Source organism: Plecotus auritus (genome assembly GCF_963455305.1).
Source record: "Plecotus auritus genome assembly, chromosome: 2".
Classification (NCBI taxonomy): Eukaryota; Metazoa; Chordata; class Mammalia; order Chiroptera; family Vespertilionidae; genus Plecotus; species Plecotus auritus.
In genome coordinates this window covers 107,282,351-107,304,584 of record NC_137771.1, presented here as the reverse complement: position 1 = coordinate 107,304,584, position 22,234 = coordinate 107,282,351, and the positions used below count along the sequence as shown (strand labels likewise).

Genomic DNA, 22,234 nt, shown 5'->3' with positions numbered 1-22,234 from the left:
TTCTTGTTTCTTGAGGTAGGCCCAGGTTGCAGGCTTGATCCCCAGTGTAGGGCATGCAGGAGGCAGCCAATTGATGATGTTCCTGTCTCATCAAAGTTTCTATCTCTCTTCCTCTCTAAAAATCAATTAAAATAACTTTTTAAAAAATGCTTCTGACTTCTGGATGTTTATTTTGTATCCTGCTACTTTACTGAATTCAGTGATCAGTTCAAGTAGTTTTTTTTGGTGGAATCTTTAGGATTCTCTATATTCAGTATCATGTCACCTGCAAATGACAGTTTTACTTCTTCCTTTACAATGTGAAGCCTTTTATTTCTTCTTCTTGTCTGATTGCAGTGGCTAGACTTCCAGTACTACATTGAATAATAGTAATGAAAGTGGACATCCCTGTCTTCCCAGTCTTAATGGGAACACTTATATTGTTTGCCCATTGAGTATGATATAGGCTCTGGGTTTGTCATATATAGCCTTTATTATGTTGAGGTATGTTCCCTCTATTCCCACTTTGCTGACAGTTTTTATCGTAAATGGGAGCTGAATTTTATCAAATGCTTTTTTCTGCATGTATTGATATGGTCACATGCTTTTTCTTCATTTTGTTTATGTGGTGTACCACATTTATTGATTTGTGGATATTATACCAACCTTACATCTTTGGAATAAATCCCACTTGATCATGGTATATGATCTTTTTTAATGTATCTCTGAATTCGGTTTGCTAATATTTTGTTGAGAATTTTAGCATCCATATTCATCAGGGGTATTAGCCTATAATTTTCTTTCTTTGTCATATCTTTATCTGGTTTTGAAATTAGGGTAATTTTGGCCTTGTAAAATGAGCTTGGGAGTCTTCCATCCTTTTTAATTTTTGAAATAGTTTGAGAAAGATAGGTGTTAGTTTTTTGAATGTTTGGTAAAATTCATCTGTAAAGCCATTATGGCAGCGCTACTATTTGTTGGGACTTTAAAAAATACTGCTTCTATTTCACTAGTTTTAATCTGTTTATTCAGATTCTCTGATACGTCCTGATTTAGTTTTGGAAGATTATATGTTTTTAGGAATGTACCCATTTTGTCCACATTATCCAATTTGTTGGCATATAGTTGTTGGTAATAATTTTTTTACAATATTTTATATTTCTTTGGTATCAGTTGATACTTTTTCTCTTGCACTTCTTGTTTTATTTGTTTGGATCTGCTCTCTTTGTTTCTTGATGAATCTTGTGACTGGTTAAAGGTTTGTTAATCTTCTGTATCTTTTCAAAGAATCAGCTCTTGGTATTATTTATATTTGTATGGTTTTTTTTAGACTCTATTTCATTTATTTCTGCTCTGATCTTTATTATTTCCTTGTACTCACTTTGGGCTTTGTTGTTCTTTTTCAAGTCCCTAAATTTTAGTGGAAAATTAGATTATTTATTTGAGAGTTTTCTTGTTTCTTGAAGTAGGCCTGTAATGTTATGAATTTCCCTCTTAGGGCTACATTCCCTGTGTGCCACCCAGATTTTGGGTTTTTGTGTTCTCATTTTCAGTTGTTTCAAGGTATCCTTTGACTTATTTCTTGATTTCACTGTTAAGCCATTCATTGTTTAGCCACATGTTATTTAGCATCCATGTCTTTGTTTTTCATTTTTCTTCTTGTGATTGATTTTAAGTTTCATAGAATTATGGTCACAGAAGATGTGTGATATGATTTCAATCATCTTAAATTTATATAGACTTGTTTTGTGTCCTAATATGTGGTCTATCCTCGAAAATGTTTCATGGGCACTTTAAAAGAATGTATATTCTGCTGCTTTCGGGTGAAATGCTCTGAGAATATCAATTAAACCAATTTGATCTAGTGTGTCATTTTAAGGCCACAGTTTCCTTGTTGATTTTCTGTCTGGAAGATCTATTCATTGATGTCACTGGGGTGTTAAGATCCTCTACTGTAATTGTATTACTGTCAGCCTCTCCCTTTATGTCCATCAAGGTTTTCTTTACATATTTAGGGCTCCTATGTTGGGTGCATAAATGTTTGCAAGGGTTATATCCTCTTGTTGGGTTGCTTCCTTTATCATTATGTAGTGTCCTTCTTTACCTCCAATTACCTATTCATATTTTACTTTACTTTCTATATAGTGCAGGGTTTTCTGAGGAGTGTATCATGTGTTCTCTTTTCCAGGATGTGACCTTGTTCCTGCCAGAGTGGGAGGATGGGCATTTCTACCTTGCCAAGTACTATGACAAATTGATGCCCATGGTCACAGACAACAAAATGGAAAAGCAGGGTGATCTCATTCGGTATATCGTCCTTCATTTCGGAAGGTAAGTGTGAGAACTGCAAGTTTTCTGATTATATATGTCTAGGTGACTATTGACATTGAATTGTTATCACAGATCTTGGCATATTCAGGATGTTTTTTGCTTTACCACTGATTCAGCCTATCACATTAGATGAGATGTTAATTTTTTTTCTCTCCTTAAACAAAAACTATTTTAGCCCTAGCCAGTTTGGTTCAGTGGTTAAGAGCGTTGGCCCATACACTGGAGGGTTGTGGGTTTGAGTCTGGTTAAGGGCACATACCTTAGTTGTAGGCTCGATCCCTGGCCCCGGTCGAGGAGCAGCATGTGGGCAGCAACCTGTCGATGGGTCTCTCTCACATGGATGTTTCTCTCCCGTTCCCTTCCATTCTCTCTAAAAATCAATGGGGAAAAAAAATCCTCAGGAGAGGATTAACAAAAAACAAAACACCCACAAAAATCTATTTTAATGGGATAAGGCGTGTATATTTAAAAAACATTTTATAGTACCAGGTATATACAATGAAAATTACATGTCCTTCCCATTTCAGACCCTCATTCCCTGAGTCCCCCTCCCTAGAATGCCAGAAGACCCTAAATCTGACATACTTAATGGTTGTATTTAATTTCCAATAGAATCTTCTAGCCAATTTAACTAAGAAGTAATATCTATACAAAAATGGTTTTGACATCAGACTTGTAGAAAGAACTTATCTCTTAAACTAGATACCAGGTGAAATATAACTTAATTTCATCTATTAGCAAATTATAGCCAAATAGTGTATTATCTCATGACTACTGTTTATATTGTCACAAATTAATAATTCCTAAGAAGTAATAATGATATTCTACTCATTCTTTTTATCTTGCTCATTAGTATTGTTTTACATTGAAAGGTAATTTATTTCAGAGCAATAAATATTTAAAGTTGCCTATTACTGTGTATTTTGACTTCTCAGTTCAATATTTTCAGGAATCAAAGCAGTATTTGTTTATAAGTGAAAGGATTGTAATATTATCCAAGCTTTCTTCCCAAAATGGAATTCAAGTTTTATAAAATCCAAACTTAATTTTATTTAATAACTAGAGGCCTGGTGCACAAAATTTGTGCACTCGGGGGGTTCCCTCAGCCTGGTCTGCACCCTCTCACAGTCTGGGAGCCCTTGGGGGATGTCCAATTGATGGCTTAAGCCCGCTCCCCTTAGCCGTCAGTCGGACATCCTTAGCGCTGCTGTGGAGGCGGGAGAGGCTCCTGCCACCGCTGTTGCACTTGTCAGCCGTGAGCCCAGCTTCTGGCTGAGCAGCACTCCCCCTGTGGGTGCACACTGACCACCAGGGTGCAGCTCCTGTGTTGTGCGTCTGCCCCCTGGGGGTCAGTGCGTGTCACAGTGACTGTCCATTCTGCTGTTTGGTCGATTTGCATATTAGCCTTTTATTATATATGATAATTATTAATTGCTTGTTATTGAGGCAGAATTTCTGGCATATTGGCATTTTAAAATTGAAGCATAAGCAGAGGATATTTTTCTTTTCTAAAGTATGTAATAGCATTCATTTGCTCTTTAGTATTAGTATATGTATTGGTATATAACATTTACCTAATACATTTCCTCTAAAATGGAGTTATTTAGAGTCCTTGATATGCATAACACTGTTAGGTATAGTGTGAGATATCTATAAATATAGTTTAAGAAAATAAGGCAATTTTATAACATTTTATTCATAGTAGTTACACTAAAACATTTGGATACTTAAAGGAGTACACTCAGCTATGGAGATTTATATCCTTTGAATGATTGAATTACTGTGTTATTACTAATTAAGCATCAGTATTTGCCCTCAAGGAACGCCAATCTAATTAGGTAGAGAAACTTTAAGCACGTAAAACATTTAAATATTGATGTATAATAGAATGGTATCAAAATAAATAGTATAAATATCTTTTTTATATTATCAAGATACCAAAAATGAACCAAATGAGTCCAGAATTTGGGCAAATCTGAAGTCAAAACTCAAGCCCTTGGCTTTGTGATTTGAAAAGTATACCTATTTGTACTGCATTGCTACAGAAACCTGGTAGGCCTCATGAAGAAGGTAGGATTTGAAAGATAATTACATTTAAGAAGGAGAGGACATTACTGACTTTTTACAGATTGGCAGAAAAACAGGGTTTGAATGGTTTATTCAGAGGATTGTAAGGAAATTGGAGTTGATGGAAGATGTATGCTGGTGAGTAGTAAGAGACTAAGATTGGAAAGTTATGAAGAAACAAGATTGTGAATATTTGAATCCTAGGCAGAGTTGTTCATGTGGTCTTAATATATAGGTAGTTGATTATTGCGTCTGAACATGGGGAGAGCATGGTAAAACTAGAATTTAAAGAATGTTAGTCTAGAATTTATTGAAGGGAAGAAATGTAGAATTAGGGAGACTTAAGTTATTATAATTTCCCAGAAATTGAGTGATTGGGCATGACCTGGGCCATGGAATGCAATTGAAGGCACAGATCCTAAGGACAATTTGAAAGAAGTATTGACAGGATTTTGACTAGGTCATAACTTATATTAATTTTGTTACAGGCAGTATCGAGCTTAGTAGGAAAAAAAGAGAGAGAGGAAGTCAAAAGATAATCTCTACTAGAAAGAAAGAATGATACAATGATTTTTGTCAGAAGGCTATATATTACTCAAGTAATAGTTTAAATCTAAAATTTTTAATTTATAATATAAATTTAATTTATAATATTAATGTTAATAATATCTTCTCTGTATGATTGCAGATCTCTACAATATGGAAATCAATTCATATATCAGTCAATGCCAAGGATGTTATCACTATGGCTTGATTTTGGTGCTAAGGCATATGAATGGGAAAAAGGTATAATTTTGTATGTAAAATTTTCAGGAACCAAGAAGAATTATAATTTTTGTATGAAGTCAGATTTGGCTTCACAGTTTAACTTATTAAAAGCTAGGAATGAATTTGATAATTAAAATTTTATAAATTAAAAATGTTAGCTATAATTGAAAAATAAATTTTAAAACGATTTTATACTAGAGGCCCGATGCACAGGATTCATGAACTGGTGCGGTGGGGGTGTGTGGCCTGCGCGGACTGGCCTGCTGTGGGAGCATTGCTCAACCTGGTCAGCCAAGCAGCTATGGACTCGCCTCTCCAGAGGACCCGGTCGGGGCTGGGCTCAGGGACTGAGAAGCGACAGAGTAGGCCTCAGTCCCGCGGCGGCCTCGAATCTGCCTCCCAGCCTCCAGGGTCAGCTCTGCGAGCTCTGTGGCGGTGCTGTGTGGCCTGCGGGCATACGGAGGACGCTGCAGGAAGCGAGGAGGTGGAGGAGGAGGAGGAGGAGCCTGGGGCGAGGACGCAATGATCACAGCCCAGGTTCCTGCCCGTCACTCATCCCGGTCAGTCAAGTGACGCTCCCACTGTGGTAGAGCACTGACCACCAGGGGGCAGCTCCTGCATTGAGCCTCTGCCCTCTGGTGGTCAGTGCATGTCATAGCGACTGGTCGACAGGTCATTCTGGTCCTTCCGCCATTTGGTCTCTGGGCTTTTATTATATAGGATAAGTGTGAACAAGAAACTAAATGTTAAAAAGGGGAGAGACTGTCCTGGCCTGTGTGGCCCAGTTGGTTGGGCGTCATCCCATGCATGTGCACCAAGGGGTTGCTAATTTGATTCCAGGTCGGGCACATGCACGGGTTGCATGCTCTATCCCTGGTGGGGGGGCGTGCAGGAGGTGGCCAATAGATGTTTCACTCTCACATTGATGTTTCTCTTTCTGTCTCCTTTCTCTCTCAAAATCAATTTTAAAAAATTTTAAAGTGGGGGGGAACTAAACATAGACTTTTTAAGTTAAAATAGGGTAAACTTTCAATATTCTATTAGTTTCATTTGTACAACATAGTTATTCAACATTTAAATAACTAACAAAGCGATCACCGTGATTAGTCTGGTACCCATTTGTCACTGTACAAAATTAGTATAATATTATTGAATATATTCCCTATGCTGTACATTACATCCCCTAGACTTACTTTATAAATGTGTACCTCATTCCCCTTCACCTTTTTCACCCTTCCCCCCTCTCTCATCCCCACTGACAACCATCAGTTGTTGTCTATATCTATGAATCTGTTTCTGTTTTGTTTGTTGGTTTGTTTTGTTTTTTAAATACCTAAACATAGACGTTTTAAGTAGTTGCAGTTCAGGACCTGCAATTGAAAATTTGCTCACTCTTTGATGAAGCTAACAGATATCGAAAAATATTAGTTTAAGCCAAATAATTTACCATAAAAATTATAATGGATTGTGGCTTGTTTTGTTTCTTTCTACTAAAAATTAATGGCCCTTAAATTTTTCAATGGCCCTGAATATTTTTTCCTACGTGGACAGAGAAAACTATATTTTCACAAATTGGCACATGACCTGGTTTTGTACATGAGAATAGCACACAGTACTCACTCTTTTTCCATGGGGGAAACATTCTAAGACTTCACTGGATGCCTGAAACCATTGGTAGTACTAAACCCTAATCAACTTCTTCAACTCTGTTAGAAATGTAGCAGCAGCTTCTTCATTGGCAAATGCAGCCTCTGCCGTAATTTTTATATTTTTCAGTCTAAATCTATTCCTGAATCTTTGTAACCAATCCATTATTTGCAGTAAGTGGCTTGGTGTCACTTATTTCAGGGGTTCCCTTGCTGAAATCTTAGTATGGGCTCATTACTTGCTGGTGCAACACGTTACTCTCAGTCGGAATAGGTTTTCTGTGCATGTCTTCTATCCACAAATTTAATACCTTTTCTATCTTAACTAAGCACTTCTCACATATTGTGCCTGAAACTTTTGCAGCTTGAGGTGCAATAGCAAAACTAACACAACTTTCTTTTTCCTTCTTCAAAACTTCATGGATAGAGGAGACTTCTTACTATAGATGTTAGCAACCCCAGCATATGATTTTTTTTTTCTTTCCAGATTGTTGAGAACTTTTACCTTTTGACTTAAATGAAGCATGTTAGGGCTTCTCTTTGGCATATATGAATTGCCAGGGTCACTACTCCTGTGTTTGGGGCCATTATTAAAGTAAAATGAGGGTTATTGGAATATAAGCACTGTAATACGTTAGTAGTCGATCTAATATGTGAGAGACCTAAGTGACTAGCATGTATAGCATGAAGACACTGGACAAAGGGATGAATCATGTCCTAAGGAGGACAGAGTGGGGATGGAATGAGATTTCATCATGTTACTCAAAATGTTGTGTAACTTAAAACTTATGAATTGTTTATTTCTGGAGTTTTCCATTTAATATTTTCAGATAGCGGTTGACTGCCGGTAATTGAAAATATGGAAAGCAAAACAGTGGATAGAGGAGATTACTTTATGTCTTAAAGCTGTTTTTAAAACAAAATTTTTCTTCTGTGAAATGAACTGATAATATTGTTTTATTCTTTCTAACTTCTATTTTTTTTTTTTACTTTGATTTTTCTTCCAGCTGGCCGGTCTGATCGTGTCCAAATGAGAAATGATTTAGCTAAAATAAATAAAGTTATCACAGAACACACAAGTCAGTTAGCTCCATATCAGTTTTTAACTGCTTTTTCACAGTTGATCTCTCGAATTTGTCATTCTCATGATGAAGTTTTTGTTGTCTTGATGGAAATTATAGCCAAAGTGTTTCTGGCCTATCCTCAGCAAGCAATGTGGATGATGACAGCTGTCTCAAAGGTAATATATTTATCACAACAGTGGGTTTTTTCCCCTTCTTATATGGCATTAATTACTTAATGCTAATATGTAGGTGTGAGTTCCAGGGTTTCTCTCTTATACTAGATTTGTAGTAAACATAAATATTTAAAAATCAAATTGTAGCATAATGTTTCATTTTAAAATTTGGAAATATCTACCATACCAAATGAATTGAGTAATAGGTTTAAGATCAAAGAATTCAGCATGCTTTTTCTATATAAGGTATATAAATTGTTAGTGCTTGGTATAAAATAGCAACGTGCCCTGGGTGGGTAGCTTAATCAGTTGGAGCGTTATCTGTACACCAAAAGGTTGCAGGTTCAATTTCTGGTCAGGGCACATACCTAAGTTGCAGATTCTATCCCTGGTCAGGCACGTATGTGGGGCAATCATTCGATGCTTCTCTCTCACATCAATGTTTCTCTCTCTCTCTCTCTCTAAAATCAATCAAAAGCATATCCTCGGGTGAAGGTTAAAAAAAACACACATAAAACAAAAACAGCACCCTAGCCAGTTTGCTCAGTGGATAGAGCATCAGCCTGCAGACTAAAGGGTCCCAGGTTCGGTTCCCATCAAGGGCACATGCTCGAGTTGTAGGCTTGATCCCTGGAGCATTGCAGGAAGCAGCCAATGATTCTCTCTCATCATTGATGTTTCAATCTCTCTCTCCCTCTCCTTTCCTCTCTGAAATAAATAAAAATATATTAAAAGACAAAACAAAAACAACCACCTATTTTTTTCCCAAGTGTTTTAATCCAAAGTACCAGAAGTATTAATACTAGATAGAAAAATGTTTTTGCATTATTAATGGAACTTTACAACTTGGTAAATATGTTTGTTTAATAAATGTTTTAGAGAATTTCAAAAATATACAGAGATAAAAAGGAAAAAATTTATACCTTTAATATTTTGATGTATTTTATAAATTTTCTGTGCATATTTTAGCTCTAATTTTTATTACATAGATACATAATTTCATATTTTCACTTAAGATTGTTACCATGAGTCTGTTTTCATGTTACTAAATATTCTTCAAAGACATAATTTTAATAATTATATAAAATTCTGTAGTAGTTAGCCATATATATTTTAACTGTTGAGCATTAAGGTTGTTTCCACTTTTTTTGCTATTGTATTACATCTAGACACATCTACATTTATTCTCATTTTTATTTTCTTCTTCGGGGTAGATCCTAAGAAGTGAATTCATCAGGTTATAGGATAGCAGCATTTTTATGACTATTGATAATATTGCCAAATTGATTTCCGAAAAATTTGAATCAGTATACTAGTAACTGCATCATGAGTACTTTTAAAGTTGATTTTTGTTAAAAGTTTGGTTGTTAATCTTTTTTAAATCTTGTATAAAATTGCATTTGACTTTTTTTTTTACAGTCTTCTTATCCCATGCGTGTGAACAGATGCAAGGAAATCCTAAATAAAGCTATTCATATGAAAAAATCTTTAGAAAAGTTTGTTGGAGATGCAACTCGTCTGACAGATAAGCTTCTAGAATTGTGCAATAAACCGGTATTGTCATAAATCTTACTACCAATGTTGGATATTTTTATACAAAACTTCTGGATGATTTTAGCTAGTTTTCTTTCATTTGATTAAGTTAAAATTATAACATATATTGGTATACACAGATAGCAGAAGTCATCAAATTGTATGCTTTAAATCTGTGCAGTTTACCCTAATAAAGCTGTTTTTAAAATTACTAACATGTCCCTCTCTTCAAATATCCTCCAAATTTCTAAAAGTTCTTAATGTAAATTCTTCTGAGAGTAAATTATCCATGTTTATGAAAAATAATTTAAGTAGAAAATATGAGATAAGCCATGTAAAATATGCAGTGAATTCAAATTGTCTCTGTGGTTGTTTTCTGTCATATCTTTAAACTTTCAGACTTTATTACATTAACCTACATGAAAGGAAAGCAGATTGGAGTTTTTGATTTGGCTTTTATTCTTTTAGTACACATTTTATTACCTACCTGGAGACAAACATTATGTTGGGGGAAACAAAGGAGCATAAGACATGTTCTTCTGCCCTAGCCGGTTTGGCTCAGTGGATAGAGCGTCGGCCTGTGGACTGAGGGTCCCAGGTTTGATTCCGGCCAAGGGCATATGCCCGAGTTGTGGGCTCCATCCCCAGTAAGGGGTGTGCAGGAGGCAGACGATCGATGATTCTCTCTCGTCATTGATGTTTCTATCTCTCTATCCCTCTCCCTTCCTCTCTGAAATCAATAAAGAAATATTAAAAAAAAAAAAAAAGACATGTTCTTCTGTTTGGAAGTGCTCATGGTCTCATAGGAAACTAAGTAGATGGTTATTATTTAGTGTAATAATTCCCTTTTTTTAAAGTAAATTTGTGAGTAGAATATGGACATGCTTATAGGAGTGACCCATTCTTGTACCTAAGGAATTGGAGGGAAAAAACTTTAAAGAATGTGTAGGAAAGGCAAAGGTGGGTGTATGGCTAGTTACCAGAAGAGAGACTCCTTATATAGTTAATAACTATATTTCTCTTTACAAATATTTACCCTCAACTATTTATAGGTGAGAAAATATAAGGTTATCTTATCTCTCACCTTCCCTTCAACAATAAACATCTTGAAAAAATAATCTGTTTTCCTATCTGCATTAATTATATTTGATTTCTGATGCACTTGACATGGTCAAAAACAGTGTGATGATAATGGCCAATGTTTATTAAACACTGACACGTTTACAAGTTTCTAATTCTTTATCTGAAACCTTTGTGGCCAGCTACATTTAGGAATTCAGAATTTTTCAAATTTTTAAAGGAAATACAGTGCATTACTTTATATTGAGTATCATAATCAGATATATAATTATTTTTGTAGTGGAACATATTAATTTTTGTACTAAGTGCAAAATTTTGGTATTATTTTGCTGCCAAAGGAGATGTAATAAAAATAAAAGTTTTATTTACAGAGCTGTTTGAATTTTGTAAGGTCTGATAATGGATTATAGGCCTCTATTATCTCCTTTAGTCATTTAACAATTCTATTGTTGATTAAGTAAAAGAATACAGAGTGGTTAAGATAAGATGATGTATTAAAAATACTTAAAAATAAAGATAAGAAAAAATACTTAGAAAACTACAGACTGTGGAGCGATTGTAATTAAGATACTGTAGAAGTGAAATTTTATTTTGGGTGAAACTAGAGATTCTATAATTCAAGGTAAACAGAGAAATTAAAATGTACTATTTCCCCCCCCCCCCCAGGTGGACGGAAATAGTTCCACATTAAGCATGAGTACTCATTTTAAAATGCTTAAAAAGCTGGTAGAAGAAGCAACATTTAGTGAAATCCTCATTCCTTTACAATCAGTCATGATACCTACTCTTCCATCAATTCTGGGCACCCATGCTAACCATGACCCATTTCCTGGTCATTGGGCTTATATTGCAAGTTTTGATGATACGGTAAACTTCAGTTTTATATACCTATAACTATGTTTCTTAAATTTAATTAAGTTAAAATTTTCAAATTAATTTTAAAAGTGTCTTTTCTCAGAGACTAAGTGAATTTTATTGGCAAAGAAAATGTGATTGGAAATACAGAAAAGTAACACTCTTGTATTGATGAAATAAAATTAAGTGATAAAAATCCCATCTTCAGCCTAGTATTTTGATTTTTCACATTCTCACATTTGTTTTTAGTATGAGTATGATCTTTATTTTTTTCACAATTTGATTTTTCCATACTCTTCCTTAGTCTTAAATATAGAGAACAGGAAAAATAAATACAATCTTTTGTTTCTATTTTATAAGAAAGTGAAATTCAGCTAGGAAGAGCCTGATTCTTTTTTTGAAGTCTGATGTGTGGCTGTTTGAAAGAAATGGTAATAGAGTATTTCTAAGTAAATACTTTTGAAAAAAATTTATTACAATGCTTCTGTTTTAAAACATTTGTTTAACTGCTTTAGAGCCAGTTATTAAATCACATAATGCAAGCATTCTTATTGCTTATAGTCATGGTTTGTTTTAACTCAATATTATTAGGTAGACATAGTAAGTAGATTTGAATTTGGAGGAGTTTCTTTTTAAAATAGTCAAGTTACTTTCAATTGATAAACATTTGTTATGATTAAAGATATTTAATAACAGTGTCTTAGCCTTTGAAGAAAGGTCCTAAAAAATATTTTAAAAATTTTTTTAACTTTGTGACTACTTTAAAGGCTGCCTAAATTTGGATGTGTATGTACTTACATTGCTGATAAAATAATCCTTTAATTTCATAGTCATTAATAATTGCAGAAAATGTGTCTCTACATATGGGCAACCATTCTCTTCATATATCATAGATAATTAAGATGAAAGAAATTGTTGAAAGAATAAATTTACCACATAATATAGATTTTTCTCCTTTTTATTATGTTAGGTAACACAATATTTATAATATATATAGAAACTTACACAAAGAATTTTGGCCTTAATTTATATATAACTTATCATCTTTTAGGTGGAAATTCTTGCTTCTCTTCAGAAACCAAAGAAGATATCTTTAAAAGGATCAGATGGAAAGTTCTACATCATGATGTGTAAGCCAAAAGATGACCTGAGAAAGGATTGTAGACTAATGGAATTCAATTCCTTGATTAATAAGGTTTGGAAATAGTTTGCTTTTATTTTAGAATTACCATAATTACTGTCAATTTGATACAGGCTTTTCAGTATGCAGATAGGTCAGTCTTAAAAACAGGAATAAAATATACTGCTTTTCATTTTAAATTAATTTTTAAATTGGGATAAAATATACATAAAATTTACCATCTTAACCATTTTTCCCCCCATTGATTTTTAGAGAGACTGAAAGGGAGGGAGGGAGGTTGAGAGATAAAGAGAAACATGTGGGGGATCAAACCTGCAACCCAGGTACATGCCCTTGAACAGGAATTGAACCCATGACCCTTCGTTGCGCGTGCTGGCGCTCTAACCACTGAGTACACCGGCCAGTGCTCACTTAATTTTTTTAAAATAAGATGCTTTCATTATACTGAGAAAAATGAATGTTATATTAATGAGGGAAAATATTTTCTATTTAATATTTAAATGATCTATAATATACTTTTATATCAGATTTAGTTACATTTTATGTTTCATTGCTAGAAAGAAAATGTTAGGTTGTATTTTATCAATACACTCTTTAAAGGTGTATCATTGGCATTTTTTGTTTGTTTATCTTATTGGTAAATACTTGATTTCTATTTCAGAAATGGTATGAGAAATTTCATTAAAGGGTCATTAAAAATATATGGTCTTGCCCTGACGAATTTGGCTCAGTGGATAGAGCGTCGGCCTGCGGACTCAAGGGTCCAAGGTTCGATTCTGGTTAAGGGCATGTACCTTGGTTGCGGGCACATCCCCAGTGGGGGGTGTGCAGGAGGCAGCTGATTGATGTTTCTCTCTCATTGATGTTTCTAGCTCTCTATCCCTCTTCCTTCCTCTCTGTAAAAAATCAATAAAATATATTTTAAAAAAATATATGGTCTTAGTTATTCTGAATTATTCTGTATCCAGATATTATAAATGCACAGAATCTGATTTTCTATTGTAAAAACAAACCATACTGTAGAAGGATGAAACCTATTCTTTTTTATAAGCTTTTTTCCCTATTGTCCACCCCGCTTCCCACATTTCACTAGTACCACTTTTATTAGCAGAAAAAGTTATGGAACTTTAACATAGAAAAGATATAGCAGCAGATGAGTTCATTAAAAACAAAAACAATTATGGTTTGTCCTTAGTTTAATCAAAAGTAAGTTAAATATTAATGCCATATTAAAAATTCATTTCAAAGGCAATATGAAGGGAAGAAATATTTTTATTTTAAATGTTGTTTGGTAAATTGATAACTTAATTTACTAATTATTAAACTATTCATCCTGAAGCTCCCTGAGTATTTTTCTGGTTGAGATTATTAAGTGGCCTTGTTTTACTTTATATATTTGTCTCTTTTTTTCCCATTTATTTATTTATTTTTATTTTTTTAATAAACCTTTATTGTTCAGATTATTACAATTGTTCCTCTTTTTTCCCCCCATAGCTCCCCTCCACCCAGTTCCCACCCCACCCTCTGTCCTTACTGCGCCCTCCCACTGTCCTCATCCATAGGTGTACAATTTTTGTCCAATCTCTTCCCGCACCCCCATTCCCCTTTCCCCCCGAGAATTGTGAGTCCACTCCCTTTCTATGCCCCTGATTCTAATATATTCACCAGATTATTCTGTTCATCAGATTTTTTATTCACTTGATTTTTAGATTCACTTGTTGATAGATATGTATTTGTTGTTCATAATGTTTATCTTTACCTTTTTATTCTTCTTCCTCTTCTTAAAGAATACCCTTCAGCATTTCATATAATACTGGTTTGGCGGTGATGAACTCCTTTAGCTTTTTCTTATCTGTGAAGCTCTTTATCTGACCTTCCATTCTGAATGATAGCTTTGCTGGGTAGAGTAATCTTGGTTGTAGGTTCTTGCTCTTCATCACTTTGAATATTTCTTGCCACTCCCTTCTGGCCTGCATAGTTTCTGTTGAGAAATCAGCTGACAATTCTATGGGTGCTCCCTTGTAGGTAACTAACTGTTTTTCTCTTGCTGCTTTTAATATTCTCTCTTTGTCTTTTGCTCTTGGCATTTTAATTTTGATGTGTCTTGGTGTGGTCCTCTTTGGATTCCTTTTGTTTGGGGTTCTGTGCACTTCCTGGACTTGTAAGTCTATTTCTTTCACCAGGTGGGGGAAGTTTTCGGTCATTATTTCTTCAAAAAGGTTTTCAGTATCTTGCTCTCTCTCTTCTTCTGGCTCCCCCATAATTCTGATGTTGGTACGCTTGAAGTTGTCCCAGAGGCTCCTTACACTATCTTCATATTTTTGGATTCTTTTTTCTTTTTGCTTTTCTGGTTGGGTGTTTTTTGCTTCTTTGTATTTCAAATCTTTGACTTGATTCTTGGGATCCTCTAGTATGCTGTTGGATCTCTGTATATTATTTTTTATTTCAGTCAGTGTATGCTTAATTTCTAGTTGGTCCTTTTTCATATCCTCAAGGGTCTCGCTAAATTTATTGGCCTTTTCTAGGAAATTCTTGAAAAACCTTATAACCGTGGTTTTGAACTCTATATCCAGTCGTTTGCTTTCCTCCATTTCTTTCGTTTGTGATCTGTTTCTTTGTCTCTGCATTTTGGCTGCTTCCCTGTGTTGATAGAGTGGCTTTGTGTGCTAGGTGTTCTATAGGGCCCAGTGGCTCAGCCTCCCCAGTTACCTGAGGTGGACACCCTTGGTGCACTCCTTTGTGGGCTGTGTGCACAGTCTTGTTGTAGTTAAGCCTTGATTGTTATTGGTATCACTGGGAGGAATTGACCTCCAGGCCAATTGGCTGTGAGGATCAGCTGTGTCTACGCTGGGAGAACTTCTGTGCTGGAGACACCCTTATGAGACAAGACTTGCAAAAGCCTCTGTGCTCAGCTTGGATAGGGCGGCATCTCGGGGCAGAGCAGAAAGCCTTGTTTTCATGTCAGCCTGCCCTAAGAGGCCCCCTAGGTCTCAGTGTCCCGTGGTAATCACTGCAAGCACCTCAGAGAAAGCCGCCCTCTAGTTTCACCCGCTGCCAGACAGTCCAGTTTCTCCTGGGATGAGACTGGATCCCCAGAGTCTCATCCAGAACTGGAGTTCAGAGCAGTAGAGAGCTTTTGTCTCCCTCCAGGTTGAGAAAGCCAGCCGCGTACTCATTTGCCAGCCCGCTCCGCGCGCGTGCCTCTGTACCGCTGCCTTCCGCAGTTCCTCTGAGTTTCAGTGTGCTTTTCTCTTTCCTGACAGTCCAGTTTTTCCCCGAATGAGTCTGGGTCCCTAGAGTCTCACCCGGAACTGGAGTTCAGAGCAGTCGGGAGCTTTTGTCTCCCTCCTGTTTGAGAAAGCCAGCTGTGTACTCAGTTGCCAGCCCTCTCTGTGCGCGTGCCTCCGTGCCTCTGCCTTCTGCAACTCCTCTGAGTCTCAGTGTGCTTTTCTCTTTCCTTCTAGTTGTAGAATTTCCACTCAGCCAGCCTTCCTGTGGTTCTGGATGATATTGTTTTGTCTTTTAGTTGTAGTTTTGAAAATGTTGTGCGAGGCAGCAGTTCAGGTGTTTACCTATGCCGCCATCTTGGTTTCTCCTCCTATATATTTGTCTTTTTAAAAAATTATTGATTTGAGAGAGAGAGACGCATTGGTTTGTTGTTCTACTTATTCATGCATTCATTGGTTGCTTCTGTGTGCCCAGAATGGGGATTGAGCTTGCAACCTTGGTGTATCTGGATGACACTCTAATCCACTGATCTACCTAGCCAGGGCTCTATATTTATCTTGATAGGCTTTGTCACTGATTATTTTATTTTATTACTGTCCTCCTACATTAACATGGTCAGAAAAGTAGCCTGATTGTGAAAAACTAGAGTTTGACTTGTTATTCAAGAAGGCCATGTACTGATCTTTACGTGTGATTCTAATATTATACTTTTTTGTTGACATTTATGTAGACTACTTATTCCTAAAGTTTAAAATGTGATTTTGGTCAGTGATGTGGTTTTGAATTGGACAGGTTACAATTATAGTTATGTATAGTTTATTTCATACAGCTCCAGAATTAAACAAAATACGCTTTATCCTTACCTAATATATTTCAGGATTAATCAGATGAGATGTGAAAAGCTTTCTTATGCAAGAAGAGAATTTTTCAAATGAAGCTGTAATATTAAATTGCAACAGTAAACTGGGGATATCATAAAACTCATACTCTTGTTTATGCATTTTTGAGATAATTAAAATTAAACAGCAGTCTCTGTGCCTAAGTACTTAATACTTAATAATATTTTTGGAAGCAAAAAAAATAAAAGAATATTTTGTCATTGTCAAATATACAACTATAATATTTTTAACACAATATTAATATTGTTGTCACATTGGTTAATAATTTTATAAAAGGACTTACCCAAGTCATTTTTAATGATTTAGAAAGATTAGGGATACTGTCTAATCCAGGGGTGGGCAAACTTTTTGACTCTAGGGCCACAATGGGTTCTTAAACTGGACCGGAGGGCTGGAACAAAAGCATGGATGGAGTGTTTGTGTGAACTAATATAAATTCAAAGTAAACATCATTACATAAAAGGGTACGGTCTTTTTTTTTTTTTTTTTTAATTTCAATAGTTTTATTCATTTCAAACCTTTTAATAAGAAGAATGTAAACACTAATTATTATAATTTGAAACTTCAAAAAATGGAGGAATCATAGCACAATAACATACCTTATATTGAAGATGGCAAAGGCAAAATAAAATTGCCTAACAAAGGAAAGGTACAAAAGCCTTTCAAATTAAACTTAAATATAATAAAATAATTTAAAACTAAAACAAATAGAAAAGAACAAAATGTGTAAACAGTAAATTAAACATTTTCTTTAGTACAACTTCCAAATTATGCCCGGGACGTAGATGTAGATGGCAATGTAGACTGGGTTGAAAGGTTTTTGGTCTTTAAAACATCAACTTTAGTGGGAACAGTGTTGTTGGTCTCCTTTTTAGCTAATGCTCTGATACTGTGCTCTCCAGGGGCATGTCTCCCTACATCACCACAATAACGTGTCTACGCATTCCCAGGGTGATGTCGCGGGCATTACAAGGAGCCTCTGGAAGATTGAGAGGTTGTTCCTTCTACTGAATGGGCGGATGTAAATCCGCCCACTCAGAAGAAGGAGCTGCAGCCGTGTTTCCCGACGTTGCCATGTTAACACTGCTGCTGGTGAAGGAGCGGAGGGGAGAGCAAGAGAACCCTCTGCTCTTTCAGCTCCGCTGGCCGGATAGAACAGCCAAACGGGCCGGATCCGGCCCGCGGGCCGTAGTTTGCCCACGGCTGGTCTAACCAGTTTCTTTGCCTGTCCTGAAAAATTATTCATCTACACTACATGGTAAGCTTATATTGACCTTCTTTTGCTATGAAATGAACAATCTTTAGATATATTTGATATAACATTTAGAGAATTTTAATTTTTAAGTTTGTGTTTTTTTTTATAGTGCTTAAGAAAAGATGCAGAATCTCGTAGAAGAGAGCTTCATATTCGAACATATGCAGTTATTCCATTGAATGATGAGTGTGGGATCATTGAATGGGTTAACAACACAGCTGGCTTGAGACCTATTCTCACAAAACTATATAAAGAAAAGGGTACTAAGATTAATTTTTACAATATAAGTATATAATATGCATATAATAGCTGCTAACATGTATAATATGGGTATAATTGTTATTAACATATATCATAGTATATTTTTTTGGTATAAGCCATGATGAAATTTCCATTCAAATGAGATCCTATATACAGAAGTACTTAAGTGTTTTTCTTTCTTTCTTCCTTGTGTTTTAATTCCTTCTTTATTTTCATACTAGAAGGATTGTGGTAGCTTAAAAAAACTGTATAGAAAATTTGTTTTTCACAGAGTTTTTGGTTAGCAATTCTGGAATGGTTATGTGTATACTAGATTTTAGCAAATAAGTAAATATATTGTGGCTAATGGGAGCTAGTTTTTCACTGTCAGAGAAAGAAAAGGGAAGGGAAGGCTGGAATGAAACCGAAATTATTAGAATTGAAGTGGAGCCTCCTACTGGCCAAACCTGGCATAAATGAGCACCAAAATAGATAATGATAGTATTAAATTATAACACATGGAATAAATAAGTAGAAAAATCCACACCAATGTAAACAAATACTTGAATAAATAAGGAAGTACAAACAGTTCTTCTTTACATTAGAATTGCAGTGAATAAATGTAGAATAAATGATGGAAATAGAAAATCACCAATTAGCAAACACCATAATAATAATTGTTGCAGGCAGTGAATCTCAATTGATGCTGAGATAGGGAAAATATGACAGGACACAGATTATTTACAGAGTCTCAAAGTATATCCCCCAAAGATAGCTTATTAATTACAAAAGGGAAAAGTAATTACTTTGTAGTGGAAAAAGAAAAATATAATTGCTCAGAACACTTTTAAAAATCCTATATAATAAAGAGCTAATATACTAATTAGATCAAACAGCAGAACGACTGTCTGGACGACCTTCCGGACGAAGCCAGGGCTGTGAGGCCCGAGGCAGCCGGGGCTGTGAGGGCTGAGCCCCTTGCACGAATTTCATGCATCAGGCCTCTAGTGTCAATATAATGAAAGATAAAGACAGAAATTTCCCATATCTGACAACATTATGGAAGCATGACAACTGAATGCAATATGGAATCCTGGATTGGATCCTGACCCAGAAAAAGGGTGATAGTAGGACAGTTGGTGAAATTTGGATAAGGTCTGAAGATTAATCAATAATAGTATAACAATATTAATTTTCTGGTTTATATAATTATATTACTGTAATGAAAAATAAGAAAATTTAGGGGATGAATATATGGGAACTCGGTGTCATGAAATTTTTGTAAGTCTAAAATTCTACTTTTTAAAATGCATGTGATGCAAATACATAATAAATAAATATGTCAGAATGAAGTATAAGTGTTAGTTTTCTAGGGCTGCTGTAACAAGGTACTACAAACAGGTTATAACAGTGGAAACTTATTCTCTCACAGTTCTGGAGGCTAGGAGTCCAAAATCAGGTGTGAGTAGGCGATGATATTGCTGAAGGCCCTAGGGGAGAACCTGCTCCAAACCTTTTTCTTTGGTTTCACCATCAACCTTCTATGTTTCTTATTGATGCTTATAGGTGCATCAGCCCATTCTCTGCCTCAGACGTCATAGCATTTTCTTTAAGTCTATGTCTGTTTTCTCTTCTTGTAAGGATACCAGTCATATTATATTAAGGGCCCACCCTGATGACTTCTTAATCTGATTACATGGGCAAAAACCCTAATTTCAAATCACATGCATAGGTACCAGGGGTTAGGACTTCAACACATTTTTTGCAGAATAAAATTCAACCCAGAACATTAAATAATATTGATGAGTTATATATTGTTCTAAGTATGTTATATACATTATTTTATTTATTATTGTTAACAAGCCTAATTATTCCTTCTTTATAAACAGTGCCAGAGAGGTTAACTAATTTATCCAAGTTCACATAGCTAGTGTGTTGCAGAATTGTAGTTCAAACATATTTGAATCTGATTTCTGGAACTTGCTGTTGACTATTTTATTTAGAAGAAGGATGAAATAATGTAGAAATATATATATGTGTGTGTGTGTGTGTATATATATATATTTTTTTTCCACGTTATTATGAACGCACAATTGTACTCTGCAACATTCAACTCCCAAGAACCTCAAATCGCAAATTTGTCCATCAAACTTAGCTGTGCCTTGTTTTATGAAGATTAACTGTTACTAATTAATTTTAAAAAGCACCAAACCAAGGTGGGCCTAAAAGACATTTGATAGAGTAGAGTCATACCAGTCATCCAACATGGCTCACAAATATATCAGAAGGAGAAGTTCTGCTTCCCCAGATGATTTGCATTTTGCAAGATTAGTTTAAGAACCAGGTATACTGTGAATCGTATAGGCTAGCCTTCACACAGAGTAAATTATTCCAGAACACCATAGTAGGTTTCTTAGTAATGATTCAGTGTGGATCTACCTATACTACATACTGATTAATAGGGGGATCACTATAATTTTAGTGAGGGCTGCAGCAATTTTACAATTTTTACAAGGGGCACTATTCACATTGGATTTATTCTGAGTACTATCTTCTGGTATTATTTGATTCCATAACATTGGTTTTAGTTGACATTAATTATAATCAACAAGAAGATACATTTATCTATGCATAATTGAAAGTTTTCCATTCTGTTCTTGAATAACAATTTGAATAAAAGTAGAGGTTCCCTGTCCTATTTTAACAACAACAAGAAATTCCCTTTTTCTCATTTGGCTTGTGAAGATTCATGGAAATCACTCTGCCTTGCAGGAGTTTATATGACAGGGAAGGAACTTCGCCAGTGTATGCTACCAAAGGCAGCAGCTTTGTCTGAAAAACTCAAAGTATTCCAAGAATTTCTCCTGCCCAGACATCCTCCTGTTTTTCATGAGTGGTTTCTGAGAACATTCCCTGATCCGACATCATGGTAAGTTACCAAGATTATAATATACTAGAGGCCCGGTGCATGAAAATTCATACACTGGAGTGGGGTGGTCCCTCAGCCCGGCCTGCCCCCTCTCACAGTCTGGGAGCCCTCAGGGGCGGGAGGCGACCCGGTGATCAGGGGAAGGTGACGCCCCATCACACCTCTGCTGCTGCCACTGCTGGCAGCGCAAGCCTCGGCTGGCCCTGGTTACCTGAGCCTCGGGTGGCCCTGAGCAGCTGGGCAGCCGCCATCCGAGGCTTGCCTGTGCCTTGGGCTGGCCCTGGGTGGCTAAGGGGATGAAGGGACTGGGTGCTGCTATCTTTGAGGGTGGGGCAGTCAATTAGCATATTCCCTCCTTATTGGCTGTGGGCGCCACCATTTTTGAGGGCAGGGCAGTCATTTAGCATATTCGCTGCCGCCATCTTTGTGACAGCGTGAGGGTCAGTTAGCATATTCCCTCTTTATTAGATAGGATTATTATGGTTGGATATACTAGTAAAAAAGTATTTTAAGTTTACGTTACCTGATATGCGTGAGGATATTTGATAGGCATTTTCTTTAGGTACAGTAGCAGATCAGCATACTGCCGTTCCACCGCAGTTATGTCAATGGTTGGTTATATCCTGGGCCTGGGAGACCGGCATGGTGAAAACATTCTCTTTGATTCTTTGACTGGTGAATGTGTACATGTGGATTTCAACTGTCTCTTCAATAAGGTATATGATGTGACTTTTACTCTAGGTAATTGTATGTTTTCTACTAATTTTCTTTCTTCAACAATTGTTCTTCCTAGACATACCCATTGGTAGCAGTTATAGTCACAGTTGTGTCATATACCCCATAACCCTCAGTAAAGCAACTTAGGATGGTGAAAACTCAGAAGCATAATATAGTAAAACTAGCACTGACATTAAGTCTAAAAACATAGGTTCAAGTTCTAATTCAATTAGTTCTTAGTTATATGAACATGGACAGAGCATTTCATTTTACTGAGACTCACTTTTAGAGAAACAGTAGTTTAATATGATGGTTTCCAAACATGTCAG

At 35.8% G+C, this 22,234-nt stretch overlaps 1 protein-coding gene across 8 annotated transcripts in view; it reads left to right on the top strand.

Annotated features, from left to right (window-relative positions):
* The window catches only part of ATR (ATR checkpoint kinase), a 168,738-nt gene that overhangs the window by 137,783 nt on the left and 8,721 nt on the right, over positions 1 to 22,234 (top strand). For 4 of the 8 annotated variants that reach the window (XM_080657180.1, XM_080657178.1, XM_080657177.1 and 1 more), the window contains 9 exons: positions 2,168 to 2,310; positions 5,066 to 5,163; positions 7,799 to 8,031; positions 9,448 to 9,582; positions 11,308 to 11,508; positions 12,548 to 12,691; positions 18,129 to 18,279; positions 21,032 to 21,188; positions 21,751 to 21,904. In XM_080657180.1, coding sequence (XP_080513306.1) covers positions 2,168 to 2,310; positions 5,066 to 5,163; positions 7,799 to 8,031; positions 9,448 to 9,582; positions 11,308 to 11,508; positions 12,548 to 12,691; positions 18,129 to 18,279; positions 21,032 to 21,188; positions 21,751 to 21,904 — 1,416 coding nt within the window. Of the gene's footprint in view, positions 1 to 2,167; positions 2,311 to 5,065; positions 5,164 to 7,798; positions 8,032 to 9,447; positions 9,583 to 11,307; positions 11,509 to 12,547; positions 12,692 to 18,128; positions 18,280 to 21,031; positions 21,189 to 21,750; positions 21,905 to 22,234 lie in introns of those variants that run through there. The other 4 variants (XR_013959983.1, XM_080657179.1, XR_013959982.1 and 1 more) reach the window with 4 other exon arrangements.